The following is a 20,840-nucleotide window of genomic DNA, read 5'->3' as shown; positions in this document are numbered from 1 at the left end:
ACAAACCATTCTTAGCTTGCAGGCCATACAAAAACAGGCAATGATCTGAATTAGTTTACTGACCCCTGACTTAGAGTTTGATGGTAAGTTTTATCGAAAGTATTTGATTTCTGAGTTTAGGTAATGGATTCAGATTATGATGAATATCTGTATTCTTTTAATAGACTGCTAGAATAAATTTTCATGTTTGCAGACTTAGTACTATATGACACTCAAATTATTATATTTTTGACATCAGGATTATGTAAAACTCACAGAACAAGATGGCAAGCTTTTTCTCTCATTTGATTTGTAAATTCCTTGAATATTTGATAGATTTTGCCCATAAAATGATCTGGCTTGGTGATCTCTTTAAGTAGAGATTACATCAAAATATTATTTCTGCATTGTTTGGGTCTATTAAGGGTTTACATCTTTTGGAGTTAATTCTGTCATTACATTTTCCTACAAATATCACATATTTCACTTGATTTCCAGATATTAGTAAATACATTAATCTCTCTAAACATAATCATGTCCATATATAATTTATGTATTCATCTGTCTTCTATTTTTTCCATCAGAGTTACCAATGCTTGTATCTATATGTATTTTTTTCGGACAAAGAAATAATTTTACTTTTTCCTTGAAGTATTTTTGCCTTTTATTTTTACTGATACCTTTTATTCTATATTTGGATTTAGTTTGCTTTTATTTTTCTAGCATTTTGGCTTGTACATTTAGTTCACTTATTAATAATTTCTTTTTTCCTTTTGGCCGTGACATGCAACTTTTGGGATCTTAGTTCCCTGACCAAGGATTGAACCCCGGCCCTCAGCAGTGAGAGCGCAGACTCCTAACCACTGGACTGCCAGAGAATTCCCTGTTAATAATTTCTTCATGTTTTAATATCCACATGCCTGTTAGGCTATACATTTTAATCTAAATACAGATCTGGCTGCCTGTCAACCCTCAACGTTTTTCTACATAATGTGCTTATTTTCATATATTCATAATTCAGGGATTGATTTCCTTCTTAACTAATATTTGGAGGGGTGTTATCAATATTCAGATATTGTTGGCTATCATATTTTTTTCCCATTCTGGAAAAGAATGTGACCTACATGTGTTCTGCTTTGAGGGGGAAGTGATTATTAATATTTCATGTTTTGCTCTTTTTTGACAAATGTGTTTTCAACTACTATAAATAGGTTTTTTGATGGGTATGAAATTGTGCAGCATGAAATAGGTGTGAATGTAGGCTTATTCACCCATTCTTTGTCTTTTTCTTAGGATTTTAATTTTCTTTTTAAACTTCATGCTGAATAAGGAGTAAGTGTTGGTGAGATGCTTTTCTAAAAACATTATACCCACTGGTCTTTTTTCATTACAAATTCTTTGATATAAATTAAGGTGTGAACATGATGAAACATGGTAAAAGTCCTTTCCACAAATAATAACAGTGAAAATATTACTGCTAACGTTGGATAACTATCAGCTAGTTACTGTATACTGGTAAGAGTCCCAACCATTTTACACTTAACTCATTTATCCTTACAGCAATCCAAGACACACATCATCAGTATATATTTATACAAAAAAAATTATAAAGCAGCACTTTTTCTACAAGCATTTGCTTATTTGGTTGTGTGTGCATGCACGTAAAAAAGTTTTTTTAAAAGGTCTCAAAGGATAGGGCTTCCCTGGTGGCGCAGTGGTTAAGAATCCACCTGCCAATGCAGGGGACATGGGTTTGAGCCCTGCTCCAGGAAGATCCCACATGCCATGGAGCAACTAAGACCGTGCGCCACAACTACTGAGCCTGCGCTCTACGGCCTGTGAGCCACAACTACTGAGCCCACCTGCCACAACTACTGAAGCCCGTGCACCTGGAGCCCATGCTCCGCAATGAGAAGCCACTGCAATAAGAAGCCCACATACCGCAATGAAGAGTAGGCCCCGCTCACTGCAAACAGAGAAAAAGCCCGCATGCAGCAAAAAAGATCCAACACAGCCAAAAATAAAATAAATTTTTAAAAAATGTCTCAAAGGATAAAAACAAATTTGTAATAGTGATTATGAGGGAATTGGGAGTTATTGGCAATTTCTTATAGGAAGAAAATGTTCATCAGTTATTTCAGCACTGATATTTAATGTTTTTTTTAAGTTTCAAACAAAAAAGGTACTAAAGTTGCATTTAGAAGGCAACTTTTCTAACTGCAAAGTTTAAACAGGCACCAAAATGTTTATCGGTAGTTATTTAGCAAAATGATAGTCGACCACAGAAAAGATTATTATGATACCATTAAAAAGAATGATACATAAACATCTATACTTGCTGAAATAGTAGCATGATAAAAGCAGGTTATGGTACAGCATGCATGTCACGATTACACTAAATAAAGCCTGGAAGGATATGTTGCGATAATTTGAAGTAGTCATCTCTGTTTGGTAGGCTTACAAATAATCTTTATTTTTTTCTTGGTGTCCTTTTTTTTTTTTTTTACAATAAGAAAATATTAATTTTACAAAGGAAAAAAGAATACAGCTGCCTTCAAAAACAAAGTTATAATTCCACCATGAATTCAAAGATAGCCTATGTAACACAATTTACAGTGTAGTAATTCTGTAGGCCACAGATATAGAAAAGACGGCCCTAAAACGTAAGTTAATACAAGCTATATAACCAAAACAGAGAATAAATGGGAAGGAATTATGGAATAAGTAGTTTGGGGATAGAATCTTTTTTGGGGGAAAAGGGTGTTTAATTTAGACCTTGAATTCACATTTTAAAATACATTTGATTAACTTTATGTATAAAATTACAAATACATTAGAAAACAGTGTTAATAGAGTGTAATTGGTTGAAATATGCTGAGGTCCTAACACCTGGTATCTGTGAATGTGATCTTACATGGAAATAAGGTCTTTGCACATATAATCAAGTTAAGATGAGGTCCTTAGGGTGAGCCCCAATGCAATATGACCAGTGTCCATATGAGAGAAGAGACACAGAGAGAACACAGTGTGAAGATGGAGGCAGAGATTGGAGCAATGCGTCTACAAGCCAAGGTATGTCAAAAATTGCTGTTACAAGAAGCTAGGAGATAGGCATGGAACACATTCTTCCTCGGAGCCCCAGAAGGAACCAACCTTGCCAACAACTTTGATTGTGGGTTTCAAGGCTCAAAAACCGAGAGAATAAGTTTCTGTTGTTTTAAGCCACCTAGTTTTGTGGTACTTGGTACTTTGTTATAGTAGCCCTAGAAAACTACTACAGAGAGGAACTTTGATCATGCATTATCTGGGATTTTTTGTTTATTTTTTGCATTACCTGTTTTAAAAAATATTATTATAAAGGTTATCAAAAGGGCCTATCATTTATCTAATATGAATTCCTTCATGGTGGATGAGGTCACAGCGACTACCAAAGGCCTTTCCATACTCCTTACAGTCATAAGGGCCTTTCATTTATCCAATATGAATTCCTTCATGGCGGATGAGGTCAGAGCGACTACCAAAGGCCTTTCCACATTCCTTGCAGTCATAAGGTTTCTCACCAGTGTGAATTCTTTGATGTCGAGTAAGGTTTGAGCCTTTATTAAAAGCCTTTCCACATTCATTACATTCATATGGTTTTTCATCTGTATGTATTCTCTGATGTTGAATAAGTTCTGAGCTCTGAATAAAGGCCTTTCCACATTCTTTACATTCATAGAGTTTCTTGCCAGCATGAATTCTGTGATGGTTAGTAAGTGTTGAGGCACTACTAAAGGCCTTCTCACATTCCTTACACTTATAAGGTTTCTCACCAGTATGCATCCTGTGGTGTTGAATAAGCCTTGAATGTTGAGTAAAGGCTTTCCCACATTCCTTACATTCATAAGGTTTCTCACCGGTATGAATTCTCAGATGTGGAAAAAGTTGTGAACTCTTAGTAAAGGCTTTTCCACATACTTTACATTCATAGGGTTTTTCACCAGTGTGAATTCTCTGATGATCATTAAGGTTTGAGCAATAATTAAAGGCTTTTCCACATTCCTTACATTCATAGGGTTTCTCACCAGTGTGAATCCTCTGATGTTGAGAAAAATATGAACTACAACTAAAAGCCTTGCCGCATTCTTTACACTCATAGGGTTTTTCACCAGTGTGAATCCTCTGATGTCGAGCAACAAGTGAGCCACGACTAAAGGATTTCCCACACTCCTTACATTCATAGTTTTTTTCAGCAGAATGAATTCTCTGATGTTGAACAAAGTGTAAGTTTTGATTAAAGGCTTTTCCACATATTTTACATTCACAGGGCTTCTCTTCATTAATAGTTTTTTGATGTGGAATAAGAAACGTGGGCTGAATAAAAGTGGGTATGTCTTCATGGGTAAACGTCACTTGACTAAAATGTCTCTTCTTTAGAGAGAGTAACTTGGTCTCACACATGGATTCCAGATCTGGAAGAAAATAAAAAGGCATACGCTCATTTTTCCTATGCTGGGAAAGGTTAAACTTCTGAAAAAGAAATGCAAAGATTAAGCTGAAAATATTTGGGAAAGTAAATGCTTAGACAGTTCTCAAATATGGCTAGGCAATTTGTAAAATTGGTAAGAAAAGCACAGACATTAAGGAGAAGCAACAGAGGAAGTTGAAGAGGGTAATTAGGGAAACAGATGACCTCTATAATCCTGGTGTGGATCAGAATCACCTGCAACTTCAATGAATCCACACTATTCAGGGCCATCTTCCACATTATACAGTGATTCTAATCATATATACATTTATATAAGCATATACTCACACACAGAGCGTCATACTATATGTTTTGTTATTTGTGGATAACTGTCATACCTATAGGACTACTAAGGAATAAATGTGTTGAAATGTATAAATGGGGGTGGGGGAGGGTCAGCAACTCTAAGCAAAGGGTATGTTGTTGGCAAATTCACACTGGGGGACAGCCCTCAACAAGTCTAGGGTGCTGAATGAAACTGGTGAGAATGGCAGACACATAAATTTCTTCTGTGAATAGAGCCTCATATATGTTGGGGATTCACTGAAAATAGTTTACCTTGGAATTCTGTGATGCTGATGCTGGGAAAGAGAAATGGAGTCTTCAAGTCATGGCAGTTACTAAGAAGGGAGGAAGCTTGAGTGTTAGAAAGAAGAGAATAAGAATGAAACATTCTCTGTGAGAAAATAGGAACTCCATGTCAACATTTTCTGCCACTCTGCATATGTCTGCTAATTACCACGAAAGCACTGTAAGTATTGATTTGGGGCTTACAAATAAATCTTAGTAAGTGAATTCATAAATAATCTGTGAGTAATGAGGGTCAATTGTATTTTTAATAAAAGGGGGGCATAATTTCTGTTAAAAATGGCAGACAGTATATATAAGTTTACCAATTCTTGTTCATGAATCCACAGGAAAATTCTAGTAAAAGCTTAACAAGGGGAAAGGAAAACCCCACTAGGACAAAAGATACTGGAGAAGAAACAGTAGCAATAAAACTTGGAAACTGGAAAGCCAATGGATGAGTGATAAGTGAGTGCAGACTGGTGAATATCAAATTGAGCCAACAGTGGGTAAATTCCACAGTACTGATTCATGGTGCAAATCCCTACAAATGCACAAGAATTGGAGGCATCAGGCACTTCTAACAGTGGAGTGCAGAGAACAGTAAAAGCTGAAGGATGAGTTCAAAGACTGTATCTCCTCCCCATCCCACAGGACAGGATGATTATAGTTTTTCATTCTCACAGAAAACTAGAAATCTAGAAAAATGGAACCAGAGAAAATCTGGACTCAGGAACATCCAGCATAGCTGTGGGCATGGGTACTGAACTGAGGAGAAAGAATTAACAGAAAATATACATACTTGTGATACAGAAAATACATCTGGTCTTTGTTTCCAGTTCCTGGCACAGAGCTTCAAAAACCACTGGAACTTCAAAAACCACTAGACTGTCTTTTGTTATTCACAACAAGTGTCTTTTGATCATACCTGAATTATGATAAGGAGGTGATTCACAATGGACCCTTAGTTTCAAGGGATGGCACTGGTCACCACTTCCCACATAATGACACCCCCAGTAAAAAACTTGGCAAGGATTGGGGGAAGCTTCCTGGTTGGTGAACATATCTATGTACCAGAAGAGTACAATGTCAATAACACAAAGTGTGGGTAGTGAGAAGTAAAAGTGTTTTTGTATGTGACTGAAGTTAAATTGTTATCAGCTTAAAACATACTGTTATATTTTTGAAAGCCCAATGATAACCACAAAGAAGATACCTTATAGAGATTACAGAAAAGAAAAATAAAAAGGATTCAAAGCATATCAATACAAAAAATCAAAGAAACAAAAGGAAGGCAGCAAGAGCGGAAAAGCAGGACAAAAGAACTACAAAAAGAACAGAAAACAATGAACAAAATGGCAATAGTAAATCCTTCAATAATAACTTTAAATGTAAATGGATTAAACTCTCAAATCAAAAGAGACTGGCTGAATGGAGAAAACAACAATATCCAACTATATGATGTCCTCCAGAGACCCACTTTAGATTTAAGAACACAGATAATGGCTGAAACTGAGGGATGGAAAAAGATAATCCATGCAAATGGTAACCTAAAGAGAGCAAGGGTGGCTATACTTACATCAGATAAAATAGACTTTAAGCTAAAACAGATTTTAAGCTAAAGCTGTCACAAGAAACAAACAAGGATATTATACAATGATAAAATGGTCAATTCACCAAGAAGCTGTAACAATTATAAACATACCTGCACCCAATATCAGAGCACTTAAGTATATTAAGCAAACACTGTCAAAACTGAAGGGAGACATAGACAAAAATACAACAGCAGGACACTTCCATAGCCTACTTTCAATAATAGATAGAACAATCAGACAGTAAATCAAGAAAGAAAAGTGACTTGAACAATACCACAGGGCAAATGAACCTAAATGACATATATAGAATATTCCATTCAACAGCAGCAGAATATATTCTTATCAAGCATACATGGAACATTCCCTAGGATAGATCACACGTTAGTTCACAAAATAAGTCTTAAGAAATTTAAGATGGAAATCATATCAAGTATCTTTTCTGACTACAGTGGAACAAAACTAGAAATCAACAGCAAAAGGAAAACTGGAAAACTCACAAATATGTGGAAATTAAAAACACACTTTTGAACAACCAATGGCCCAAAGAATTAGAAAATATCTTCAGACAAACAAAAACACTTATGGGATGCAGAAAAAGCAGTATGAAGAGGGAATTTTATAGTTCCTACATTGAAAAAGAAGAATCGCAAATATACAACCTAACTTTACATTTCAAGGAACAAACTAAACCCAAAGTTAGCAGAAGGAAGGAAATAATAAAGATTAGGGCAGAGATAAATGAGATAGAGAATAGAAAAACAACAGAAAAGATCAATGGAACTAATAGTTGGTTTATTGAAAAGATAAATAAAATTGACAAACTTTTAGCTAGATTAAGAAAAGAGAGGAGACTCAAATAAAATCAGAAATAAAAGAGACATTATAACTGATGTCACAGAAATAAAAACTATCATAAGAGAATACTATGAACAATTATACACCAAGAAACTGGATAAACTGGAGGAAATGGAAAAATTCCTAGAAACATACAACCTACCAAGACTGAATCATGAAGAAACAGAAAGTCATGAAGAAACAGAAAGTCTAAATAGAAAGTCTATATAACTAGTAAGGAGACTGAATTAGTAATAAAAAGCCTAGGCTCTTCTTTGTTGGGAGGTTCACTAGTGAATTCTACCACACATTATGCCAATCCTTCTCAAACTCTTCCCAAAAAACTGAAGAGCAGGGAAGACTTCCAAACTCATTTTAGGAAGCCAGCATTACCCTCAGACCAAACCCAGACAAGGAAGTCATAAAAAAGAAAATTACAGGCCAATATCCCTAATGAATATAAATGCAAAAATTCTCAACAGCACACTAAAAGGATCATACATCATGACCAACTACGATTTATCCCTAGGATGCAAAGATGGTTCAACATACAAAAATCAATGTGATATACCACATTAACAAAATAAAGGATAAAAATCACACAATCATCTCAATAGATGAGAAGCATTTCATAAAATTCAACATCCTTTCATGACTAAAAACTCTCAACAAACTTAGAAGTAAAATTGTCCCTATTTGAAAATGACATAGAAAACCCTAAAGGCTCCACATAAAAACTGTCAGAATTAAACAAATTTAGTTTTCAGTTGCAGGATACAAAACTACAGTGTTTCTATACACTAACAATAAACAATCTGAAAGGAAATCAGGAAAACAATTCCATTTATAATAGCATCAAAAGGAATTAAATACTTAGGAATAAACTTAAATAGGGAGATGAAAGACTTGTACAGTGAAAACTATAAAACACTGAAGAAATTAAAGATGACACTAAATGGAAAGCGATCGCGTGCTTGTGGACTGGAAGACTTCATATTGTTAAAATGTAATCTACAGATTCAATGCAATCCCTATAAAAATCCCAATGGCATTTTTTACAGAAATATTAATAGAAAAAAAATTGGAAGAGCTAAAAATAATCTTTAGAAAGTGTAAGAAAGCTAAGCGGTATCACACTTTCTGATTTCAAAGTATATGACAAAGCTACAACTGTTAAAACAGTATGGTACTGGCATAAAGACAATCACATAAACCAATGAAACAGAATATGCTAAGCACGTTTTAAAGATTTATTTAACTCATTAATGAGAGGGCCAGAGGAATGATCAAGCTAGTTCCAATTATCTAGGAGAGACTGAGTTCATATGGTATCCTAAAGAAAGAATGCAGGAATAACATCACTAAGTTGGATACAAAAATGAGTTACTGTGTTATAGGATAATAAAACTATACCTTTCGGCTACCTTTTCCACCAGACGAATCATTCGCAACTTATCAATCTTTTTAAATTTAACATCTAATTTTAAAAGAACCTGGTCCCTAATGAGTAGTAAATAGTAAGTGAAACAAGGATACATTTCCCCAGATAATTAAATAATCCTCGAATGGACCTGATAGATGATACACTGGTATGACATTTGAAAGACATGAAGTATTTATCCTTTTGCATTATTTTCAATTTTAGATATATACCCCAAAGTGGGGCATATGTATACCTGTTTAAGTAGTACCAGATGGCTGTAGAGAAAGGCAACACCACTGTATACTTTCACCAAAAGTGCGTAAGAATTTCTTTGTCCCCACCCACAGTTGTCATTATCCAGCTTTCTACTTTTCTAGCCTAATAAGTGAAAAGTGATATTTCATTATTGCCTTCATTTGCATTTCTAATTATTAATAAGTATGAACATCTGGTAGGCTTATTAGCATTTTAGCTTTGTTAACCTTTATTGGTATTTTTATTGGGGTCACTAACTTCTTCCTCTTAATTAGCAAGTATCTTCTAGTCTACTCTGCATTAAATTTATCTATTGTGTCCTTCATTTAGCAGAAATCCTTAATTCTGATGTATTTCCAGTTCATGTTTTTGCTGTATGGTTTGTACTTTTGGAGTTTTATTTATTTATTTATTTTTAACAATATTTACTTAAAAAGGGAAAAAGAAAAGCTTCAAAACCAGAGTGTGATGCCCTGTTAAGCATGTCTAATATGCATTCAAAGTATTGGAAAGCAATTTTACCAAAGGGCAATGTCACTAGGACATGTGGACCGTAATTACAAAAGAAACTTTGAAACATAAAGGTGCCCATGGAAAAGAATAAAGAGAGGGAACAACGGCAAGGACACAGAACAATGAGCAGGTGCTTTGAGAGTAAGACTCTAAGAAATGACTTGGACATTGGCCCAGGGCTGAGGTGGATATCTGGCCAACAGTCTGGGTTCCGAAGGGGAAGAATACAATTAGCAGGATTCGAGAAGGCACTGCTGCAGCCTCCAAACAAGTCTCTAGTTCTCATTCCCAAGTGGATATGCTTTCCAGATTTCAACAAGGTCTCCTTGGGAGGATTAGCTCTCCGCTGTGTAGTAATGATACAGAATACCTAAGAGAACATGGTCTATGATGGGGAAGATCCAACACGACCAGCAGCTTTTGCATGTGTTGCTTTTTGGAGGGTCCTTGCTACCCTTTCCATGGTTTTTTGTTCGTTTTTAAAATATTTATTTATTTTGGCTGCACTGGGTCTTAGTTGCAGCACGTGGGATCTTTAGTTATGGTATGCACGAGGGCTTCTTAGTTGCAGCACACAGACTCTTAGTTGAGGCATCCATGTGGGATCTAGTTCCCCAACCAGAGATCGGACCCAGACCCCCTGCATTGGGAGCACAGAGTCTTACCCACTGGAGCACCAGGGAAGTCCCCCACTTCCAGGTTTAAGGTCATTCAGAGGCACATCACCAATATAGTACTGCTTGAGCACTTCTCTGGCCTCAGACGAGTGGCCTACATCTTCAAAGCTTTCAGTTGCATCTCCACGAGCTTGTTCCAGCAGAACCTCTTCTCCACCAGGATGCTCGTTAAGAAAGCAGGTGACATCACAGACTTGCCCATGGATCACCAGCCATATCTCCTTCAGGGAGTTGCACTTTGCCACCTCCTCCAATCAGTAAAAGGTAACTGAGGTCTCGACTCCCTTGCCCTTTCCCATTGCTGCTGCTTGCTTCCACAGTCGCCACTGGGCCTAAGGTAGCTCTTCTCCACCGCTATCCAGGTTTCCGCTGCCAACTTCCTTGAGGTAGACTTCGTGCTCCTACTTTTGGAGTTTAAGGTAAGTTATCTTTCTTTGTCTATTTTTCACAAAGATTTTCTCTTTAAAAAGTTTAAATATTTAAAAATTTCCTTTTTAAATAATAGTTTTACCTTTCATGTTATATATTTAATACTATTTAATTAATTATTAAAAAGTGGAAAAAGAATAAACAGAGACCATGTGTAAAAGTATGGGGTCAAGGAAGGATAGAGAAGGGAGTGAGTAAGCAAGTTGGTAGGGAGGAAAAGCAATAAGAGAGACACAGGGAAATAAAAACAAAAAAAGGAAAAATACTCCAGAGGCTAAGCAAACCTTGGATCTGAAAAATAAGGTGATATTAGATATTAAAAAATACAAGCCAAAGAAATAAAGACACTCGTACTGGCATTACACCATAACAAGACAATAGAGTGCGGAGAAAGACTCATATATGCGAATTTATTACCCAATAAAGATGGCACCAGAAATCAATGAAGAAAGCTCAATTCTTTTACAGATGATAGAGAGGAAAATGATTCAATTTATGGAGGAAAAAAATTCTGGATCCCTGCTTATAAAATATTTAAGGCTAGCTGAGACCTACTGAGGGCAAGGAAGGAGATTCACAAACTCCTGCCTAGGTCCTAGAGCTTTGTTGAATCCAGAATTCTCTCTCAATGGAGGCATGGTCTATTTCTATCACTATCTCGATAGGTTACATCTACTTCCAAGGATCCAACAATTAATTTCTACTTGAATCAATACCACTTCTGTACTTTTTGACTGTTCTATAACTTTCTTCTGAGCTTCCTATTTGTTCTTCTTGTTTGCTGAATTCTACTTTGTAGAAATAATTTACAGAAATGTTCTAGCTCCCACATTAAACAATGAATTTCTTAATAAGTCTACATATTTTTTAAACTATGTAGCACCTAGCAGACTACTTGCACAAATTAAAAAATCAAACTTTTTTAGAAGACTGTTCCAAAATGTTAATTCTCCAGAAACTGATGTATAAATTTATTTTAACCTTAATCAAAATGTCAGCAGTTATTTTTATGTGTGTGTGAATATTAATAAGCTGATTCTAAAATTTATAATGAGGACTTCCCTGGTGGTGCACTGGTTAAGAATCTGCCTGCCAATGCAGGGGACACGGGTTTGAGCCGTGGTCTGGGAAGATCCCACATGCCGCGGAGATACTAAGCCCGTGTGCCACAACTACTGAGCCTGCGCTCTAGAGCCCATAAGCCACAACTACTAAAGCCCGTGTGCCTGGAGTCCATGCTCTGCAACAAGAGAAGCCACCGCAATGAGGAGCCCGTGCACAGCAACGAAGATACAATGCAGCGAAAAATAAATAAATAAATTTATGAAAAATAATTATAATAAAATAAAATAAAATTTATATGAAAATTACCAAGAAGAAGAAGCAGGAGAACTTGCTCTGCCAGATAATAAACCTTATTATAGACTACAGTACTATTATAGTGTGGTATTGGGACAAAGGTAGACAAGCCAATGGAACAGAATAAAGTTCAGAGACAGACTCACAGATATGGCAACACATGATTTATGACAAAAGTAGCATTATAGAGAGAGGGAAAAAGTCTTTTCAGTATACACTGCCTGGTCAATTGGATATTTATGTGGAAAAATAATGAAATTTGACCCCTACTTCATACTATATACAAATATCAGCTCTAGGAAACTGGAGATCTAAATGTAAAAGGTAAAACAATAAAGCTACTAGAATATAACACAGGAAGCATCTTCATGACTTTGGGGTAGGCAATGAGTCCTACACAGAACACAAAAAGCAACAACTATAAAGGAAAAGATAGATAAGCTTGACTACTTAAAATTAATAAAATTAAAAGACAGCACTAAAAGAATAAGAAAGTAAGCTATAGAGTGGTAGATGATATTTACAAAGGCTCATATACAGAATATACAAAAAACTCCTTCAAATCACTAAGAAAAATGAAGACAACCTAATAAATAGAACCAAGAAACTTAAACGGGCAAGTCACAGAACACACACACACACACACCCCCCCCCCCCCACAGAATGTCTAAAATTAAAAGGTCTAGCAATATCAAGAACTGGCAAGGGCTTCCCTGGTGGTGCAGTGGTTAAGAATCCGCCTGCCAATGCAGGGAACACAGGTTTGAGCCCTGGTCCGGAAGGATCCCACATGCCATGGAGCAACTAAGCCCGTGGGTCACAACTACTGAGCCTGCTCTCTGGAGCCTGTGAGCCACAACTGCTGAGGACCGCACGCCTAGAGCCTGTGCTCCGCAACAAGAGAAGCCACTGCATTGAGAAGCCCGCGCACTGCAACAAGGAGTAGCCCCTGCTTGCTGCAACTAGAGAAAGCCCACACGCAGCAACGAAGACTCAACGCAGCCATAAATAAATAAATAAATTTATTTTAAAAAAAGAACTGGCAAGAATGCAGAGCAATAGCAACTTTCACACTGCTAGTGGAAGTATAAATTGGTATAACCACTTTGGAAAACTGGCATTATCTTTTAAAATTGAACCAACACATATCCTATTACCCAGTAATTCCACTCCTGGGTATACACCCAAAAGAAATGTGTACATATATGCACCAAAGGAATGTTCACATAGCTAAAAACTGGAAAACAACCCAACGGTCAATAGTAGAAAAGATATTTATTTATAATAATTAGCAATATATAATACATACTATAAAATATATTCATAGAATGGAATACAGCATAGCACTGAGAATGAACTAACATCAGCTATATGCAATAACATGGATGATGTGTCCCATAAACATAAAGTTGAGAAAAAACAAAGGCAAAAGAATAAATACTGTATGATTCCACTTATATTCAGCTCAGAAAAAGGCAAAATTATTTCATGGAGTTAGAAGTCAAGAGGAGGACAAAGAGGCTAGTGATTGGAAAAGGGCAGAAACAATTCTAAGGTGCTAGTAATTTTCTATTACTTGTCTGAAGTGGTGGTTACATGGATGCATTCACTTGTAATTCTTCACACTATACAATCACTCATGTAGTTTCCATATGTATGTTATATCTGAATTTTTTTAATGTAAAAAAAAATCAAATGTTTGATAAATGAAACAATGAACTACTATCCAGGACAACCTGGTTAATGAAGTTAACAAATACTTGGAAAGTAGATAAAATGAAAACCAGTATCGGAACACATACACACAACACACACACACTTCTTAGGGTGGGAATATCTACTGTTAATACAAGTCTAAATGCAGCAGATCCTATGAAGGAATGAAATCTAAAAGGTAGGTAGAATAACTCTTGGAAATGACAAAGGAAGGTACTTGCTACTTTGGACTAGGAACAAAGTATAAGAGAAAAAAAGCAAGATACCTTTTTTATGGAAGAGGGCTTGGGTTTTTGAGGGGAGTTTTCTGATAACATCTTATATAGGTAATACCTCCTCAGGTTCTGCTCCTGCTCTATCACCTCTCACTTACCTGAACAAAGGCCTCTCGTCAGCTCTCTGTCAACCATCCAGGGCTCTTTTCCTTGTTCCAATAAGGAGATCACAGCTGGCTTAGAACTGGAAAGTCCTGATCACAAGAAAAGACATGGGACATGGTTATGCTGTTGGTGTCCCAGAAGCCAGATCCAGTCCCTTGGTGATCAAGAAAGAGATGCCCCTATAGGGAAGGACCGGAGAAAGATGAAGATGAAGCTTCAGCCACAGCCCAGTGGAGCTGCCCATTTCCAACTCTTCCATTCCATTCCAACTCAACCATTCCTTGGGGAACAGAGTGCAGAGATTTAGCTGGTTACTTGAAATGAGTAATTCACAATGGAGAAAGGAGACATTCCCAAGGGCAGACTCTGAATTTCGGGGGAGAGTTATCCTTACCCACTGAAACCAGGTTGCTGAAATTCTCCAACATCACTTCTTTGTATAAATTCATCTGACCAGAGTCCAGGCACTCCCATTCCTCCTGAGAGAAGTTTACAGACACATCCCTGAACATCACTGACCCCTGAAACAACAAACATGCTTTCACAATGGAAAGAGAGAAGAAAAAGATGATAGTAGATGAGGTGGTAAAGGGCTCTACAGAAAAGGACAGGGATTATTAAGCAAACTGAAGGAGCTGGAATCGATTATATCAATATAAGTCAAGACATATCTCCTATATACAGAGGGGTATGTCTAGGAATGTGCAAACAGAGTGGACTTTTCCAATGAGATGAAATAGCAAGCATGCAGTTCAGTGCCTGGCCACAGTAAAGTCTGCATAAATGAGAATTCCTTCCCATGTTCCCTTTAAGCCCCAAGAGAGGGAAAAATGTGACGGACTTAAAAAAAAACCTTATGATATATTTTGGACTAAAATTTCAGAATATCAGGGAAAAACAGAACTTTCCAAAAGCTTCTGTGGATCACATAAAAATTTTCAGGAATCAGAATGGCAATGGATTTCTCAACAGCACCATTTAAAACAAGAAAATGAAGTGATTCCTTTAATATTACAAAAAACAACAAATTCTGGCCAGGAATTCCACACACAGCCAAAGCTAGTATGAAGATAATATACGAAGCAAGATTAAATACCAAAATTGGTTTGCAATAGTAAGTCATGCTTTTCCCCTAAAAGGGGACGGAGGGGTGGTAATCCACGAGATAAGCTAAATTCTTAGAAGAATTCCTTGATCGGAAATTATGGCTTTGAGTTTTGTTGTTCTATTTCCTGAAAATAACTTGGAGATGCTCCTGATTTGTCCACCTACTGCTTTGATTCCTTGGATACCACTCATTCTTTCACTTTAAGCAAAAACAAGTAATTGTTGCAGAGGTCTCTGTATTTTGCAGCTGCCCTCTTGTAAGATGCACTTTTCCCAAATAAAACAATTTTTAAAACCCATTAAAAAAAAGAAAGATTAAATACCAAGTTAGTGCGACGATTAAATCAAGACAATTCTAGGGACTTCCCTGGCGATCCAATGGTTAAGACTCCACACTTCCAATGCAGGGGGCGTGGGTTCGATCCCCGGTTGGGGAACTAAGATCCCACAAGTCATGTGGTGCAGCAAAAAAAAAAAAAAAAAAAAAAAAAAAAAAGACAATTGTAGAACCACAGAGAATGAATGTTAAATTATCTCCTGTCTAGCTTTTCTCAGGAAGCTACTGGCCTAAGTGTTCCATCAAAACTAGAGAGTAAATTAAGAAAATGAAAGGTATTATATTCTGAAACTAGAAAACTAACATGAGAATGGTGAACAAAGTCCAGTATAATTGTAAAAGGCAAGTCCCCGAACAATATCTAGACCTAGAGAGCAGACCTAGAGAGCAACACCTAGAACAGGAGGATAGAGGACTATAGTAAAGAAACTGACTACTGAGCAAAGAAAAGAGGAGTTCAGATTAAAGAAACAAAGCAGCTTAGTAGGTCCCCCTTTTCACACTGTAAGCTTCTAGCCTGAAGCAAGTCTGAGCTCAGAGAAAAGGCTTTAAATGAAATTTGCACATTATTACACTCAACTAGAGGTTGTAATTAGTAAAATGAGACTGATCTTGTGACTGAAAATAACCAAAGAATACCAAAGAGTGATCAAAACAATTATAGGGACTACACAAGCTTTTATTCAGGGCAACAAAAACATTAGCCATAGAATTGAGAGTGGAAATTATAGGGGGAAAAAATTCTTTTGCTTGCTCCCTATGGAGTCCTGCTTATTTCAAAGTGTTGGTTATAAGTTGATTTGATTTTCCAGGTACACAGTCATAGCATCTGCAGAAAGTAATAATCTTACACTCTCTTTTCTAATTTTTAACTTAATTTTTCCTCTTGTCTAAGTGCTTTGGTTAATACCTACAGAACAATGTTAAATAACATCGGTAATGCTGTATAACCTTGTCTTTTTCTGATTTTACCTGGAATGTTTCAGATATTTCCTGATTAAACATTAGGTTAGCTTCTAAGAACAAAATTCATTTTATTCCTTTTAAAATTTATTTTCCACTACAGTATACTACCTCCCTAGAGTTACTCCCATTAATATTGGGCAATAATCTTCATTACAGAGATGGCGAGTGTAATTAGAGGTTGATGGGGGAAGGGAACCAGATGCTCTGTTCGGGCTTTGGCACAGGAGAATGGATTAGAAAGACTCAGCCCTTTTCTGAAGAAATTCAGACAGAAAGGCCTTAAACTGAACAGACTTGGGGAGACTGATTCTCATCCTGACTTTCTTTGCCTCAGTACCAAACACACATTTTTAAAATTGAGAGTTCCAAATTTAGTTTCAGCTCCCAATTTATACCTTCAGAAAACACAATCCCTATTCTGAGTCCTCTACCTTGGTACACTCTAATTTTCAGATATGAGAATCATAAAGTGAACTGATAGCCTTATGATTTGGTGAGCTCCCCAAGATTAGAAGTGTTGAAACATAACTGAATAAAGATATTTTTTTCTACCAGTTAGAGGAAGAACCCAAAAACTCTAGCTACCTGCCATGCCCTCCACTCCTGTCCTGAAACAAGGTAAAGTTCTTTTGCCTAATATTGCTTTGATTTTAGCTACAAGTATTAACTCTAAAAACCAAAAAGAAAGTAATAGACCAAGAAAAAAGGAGAGAAATTATAACCTATGTATAATTAGAGCCTAAGAAGAAGAGAGAGAATGAGGCAGGGCAATCTTTGAAGATGGCTGAGGATATTCCTGAACACCTATCCACAAATTCAAAAACTCTTAACAAATTCCAAGCAGATAAATAAAAAGAAATGCACATTTAGGCACATCATACTTGAGTTACAGAAAGCCAAAAACAGAGAGAAAGCCTTAAAAACAGCCAGAGGAAGAAAAGTCAAATTACCTCAAATGAGGAGCTAGAATAATTAAAAATAGGTTAAGTAAATAAATGGGATTATCGTTTTAAATATAAATATAGAATATTTGCATAACCTTGGGACAGGGAAGGATTTCCTAAATAAGATACAAAAAGATACCACCAAGGGAAAAAAATTTGATAAAAAATTAGGGGGACTTCCCTGGTGGTGCAGTGGTTAAGAATCCGCCTGCCAATGCAGTAGACACGGGTTCGAGCCCTGGTCCAGGAAGATCCCACATGCTGCAGAGCAACTAAGCCCGCGCACCACAACTACCAAAGCCTGTGTGCCCTAGAGCCCGCGCTATTAACTACTGAAGCCCGCGCGCCTAGAGCCCGTGCTCTGCAAAAGAGAAGCCACGGCTCCCTGGGGGCGCGGTGGTTGAGAATCTGCCTGCCAATGCAGGGGACACAGGTTCGGGCCCTGGTCTGGGAAGATCCCACATGTCGCGGAGCGGCTGGGCCCGTGAGCCACGATTGCTGAGCCTGCGCGCCTGGAGCCTGTGCTCCGCAACAAGAGAGGCTGTGATAGTGAGAGGCCCGCGCACCGCGATGAGGAGTGGCCCCCGCTTGCCACAGCTAGAGGAAGCCACTGCACAGAAACGAAGACCCAACACAGCCATAAAAAATAAATTAATTAATTAAATAAATAAAATTTTTAAAAAAGAGCTATTATATGTAAATTAAAAAAAAAAAAAAAGAGAAGCCACGGCAATGAGAAGCCCGCGCACCGCAACAAAGACTCAACGCAACCAAAAATAAAAAAAATAAATTAAAAAATTCAAATTTTATTCATAAAACTACCTTAAGGGAAGTGATAAAACAATCCAAATAGTAGTAAAATATAATCAATAAAGGATCCATATCCAGATAATATAAAGAATTCCCATGAATCAATAAGAGATAATCCAGGGACTTCCCTGGTGGTGCAGTGGTTAAGAATCCGCCTGCCAATGCAGGGGACACAGGTTCCTGGTCCGGAAAGATCCCACATGCCACGGAGCAACTAAGCCCGTGTGCCACAATTACTGAGGCTTGAGCGCTACAGCCCGTGAGCCACAATTACTGAGCCCGCATGCCACAACTACTGAAGCCTGCCCACCTAGAGCCCGTGCTCTGCAACAAAGAGAAGCCACCGCAATGAGAAGCCCGTGCACCGCAACGAAAAGTAGCTCTCCGCAACTAGAGAAAGCCTGTGCACAGCAATGAAGACCCAACGGAGCCAAAAATAAATAAATAAATAAATAAATAAATAAATAAATAAATAAATAAATAATATATTAAAAAAAAGATAATCTAAGAGCAAAATAAAAGATTTCAACAGGTGTGTCACAAAAGAAGAAACCCTGATAACCAATAAACATATGAAGTGGTGTTCAATCTCATTATTAATCATGGAAATTGCAACTCAAACCTATGTGCATCTATGTATATGTGTTTGTACAAATAAATATTTTAAATAAGTGTTTAAAGATTTCATGTCTGACACAACTCATCTGACGAATAAACCATAACTCATTCACAAAAAATAGTGTATCTTTGAAAAATGGTATTTACAAAGATCATTTGACAACACAGGAGAATGATACTTTTTAGTGAAAATGTAGAATATAAAATGATAAATGAAGCATAACTTGATTTTGGAAAAATAATGAAAATACACCAAAATATTAACACTAGTTATTTGAGTGGTCTCATTTCATTTTTTCTTGGTAATCTGTGTTTTTAAAATCTCTAAAACATTATGCTTTTATTTTAAAGTCATAATAAATATTGCATTTAAAAAGAAGAAAACTTGGGACTTCCCTAGTGGTCCAGTGGTTGGGACTTCGCCTTCCAATGTAGGGGGTGCAGGTTTGACCCCTGGTGGGGGAGCTGGGATGCCACATGCCTTGCAGCCAAAAAACCAAAGCATAAAACAGAAGCAATATTGTAACAAATTCAATAAAGACTTTGAAAATGGTCCACATCAAAAAAAAAAAAATCTAAAAAAATTTAAAATATAAAAATAAAAAGAAGAAAACATGGCAAACAGAGTGGAGCCATTTTCCAAATAAGTAAACGTTAGGTATATGGGAGTTATTGTGCTTCAGTAGCAGGCTCAACTATCCTTTTCTCCAGTGGGAAAATTATAGGAACCTATAATCAAATGGCATCTTTATTAAGCATTAACTTTCAGAAGAACGAAAGAAAAGAGGAAACCCCAACATACCCTGAAAACTGCTTGTAGAAGTTCAGCATGCATTGTTTCCTTCTCTTCTGCGCCTCACCTGGAGAAGGATAGAACTTGGAAAGTAGAAAGTCATCGTAAGACACCAGGTTTTTCTTGTTGCTCAAACTGGTCAGGTCACAGGTCAGCCCCATCCCCATCCCCCAGCACATAAAGGGAATGAGATCAGAGGAATGGGGCGTCCCGTCCAATCCCAGTGTCTCAGGAGAAAGCTGAGGTTACTGCTGTTGAGGTCAATAATCTAACCAAACCTCACAGAGATTTCCTAAGGACAGAGTTCTGGAGTAACAATCGCACAGTTGACAGGAGCCTCATACCCATACACACAGTGCCACATACCTTAAGCAGTCGTTCTTAAAACAAGGGAACACGCACTCCACATCCGCACACAGAGCCAAACATGGTATCACAGATACAATCACAAATTCAACACGAAACACATACACTCGCACAGTCGCAGGTACCCCAGTGTCGCGGGGCCACAAGGACACACCACCATAGGGGGGCACAGTCACAATTCCACAATGACAGGCATCCTATATCTGCACACGGGTCGCATAACCTCCCCCTTCTCACGCCGCTCCGCCCGCACAGGCCCAAGTACCGAGCTCCATATCGGCCTCCGGTCTCCTCAACTTAGGCCTTTCGGGTCCCCGGGGGTCCGAAGCTGCAGAGCTGAACCAGTTCCCCCAGGTGCCCACGATCTCACCTCAAGGATCTAACGCTCCCGCCAGGCGTGATGAAAAGTTCGAGTTCCCGCGAGAAGAGCACGCGTCGCCAGGCCCTCTGGGAAATGTGGTCCACAGCGAGCCCCACGGCCGATTCCTCTCAGCGCCCTCGCTGGGTCCACCCGAAACGACTGCTCCTGCAACTCTCAGAGTTTAGCCAGGTCTCAGAGTTGCAGTTCGCGGTAACTCGGCACGCTCGGGCTCGGCCACCAGAGCAGACCTGGCTCACCAGCCTCCCTCACACAGGAAACTCCTGCTGCGTTCTGGCCGGAAGTT

The 20,840-nt window shown here is 37.7% G+C and overlaps 1 protein-coding gene and 1 pseudogene across 1 annotated transcript; both read right to left on the bottom strand.

Annotated features, from left to right (window-relative positions):
* Window positions 1-2,563: 2,563 nt before the first annotated feature.
* On the bottom strand, window positions 2,564-20,813 carry ZNF829 (zinc finger protein 829). Its single transcript, XM_068528601.1, has 5 exons — window positions 20,441-20,813; window positions 19,819-19,892; window positions 14,629-14,755; window positions 14,228-14,323; window positions 2,564-4,430 (listed from the first exon to the last, which is right to left on the bottom strand). The coding sequence occupies exons 2-5, from the start codon at window positions 19,849-19,851 to the stop codon at window positions 3,451-3,453; spliced, it is 1,236 nt and encodes a 411-aa protein (XP_068384702.1). The 5' UTR covers window positions 19,852-19,892; window positions 20,441-20,813; the 3' UTR covers window positions 2,564-3,450.
* On the bottom strand, window positions 9,949-14,171 carry LOC137753533 (cytochrome b5 type B-like; annotated as a pseudogene).
* Window positions 20,814-20,840: the final 27 nt, after the last annotated feature.

Source organism: Eschrichtius robustus, chromosome 19 (genome assembly GCF_028021215.1).
Source record: "Eschrichtius robustus isolate mEscRob2 chromosome 19, mEscRob2.pri, whole genome shotgun sequence".
NCBI lineage: Eukaryota > Metazoa > Chordata > Mammalia > Artiodactyla > Eschrichtiidae > Eschrichtius > Eschrichtius robustus.
The sequence above is the reverse complement of the archived record's forward strand: the minus strand, read 5'-3'. Positions and strand labels throughout refer to the sequence as shown.

What these genes read in the sequence shown, in the direction of transcription:
- ZNF829 (XM_068528601.1), bottom strand. Translation starts at nt 19,851, where the DNA reads ATGCATGCTGAACTTCTACAAGCAGTTTTCAGG. An exon ending in TTCTACAAGCAGTTTTCAGG is followed by an intron (nt 14,756 to 19,818) that starts GTATGTTGGGGT and finishes TTGTTGTTTCAG; the next exon opens with GGGTCAGTGATGTTCAGGGA. An exon ending in GACGAGAGGCCTTTGTTCAG is followed by an intron (nt 4,431 to 14,227) that starts GTAAGTGAGAGG and finishes ATTTTCTTCCAG; the next exon opens with ATCTGGAATCCATGTGTGAG.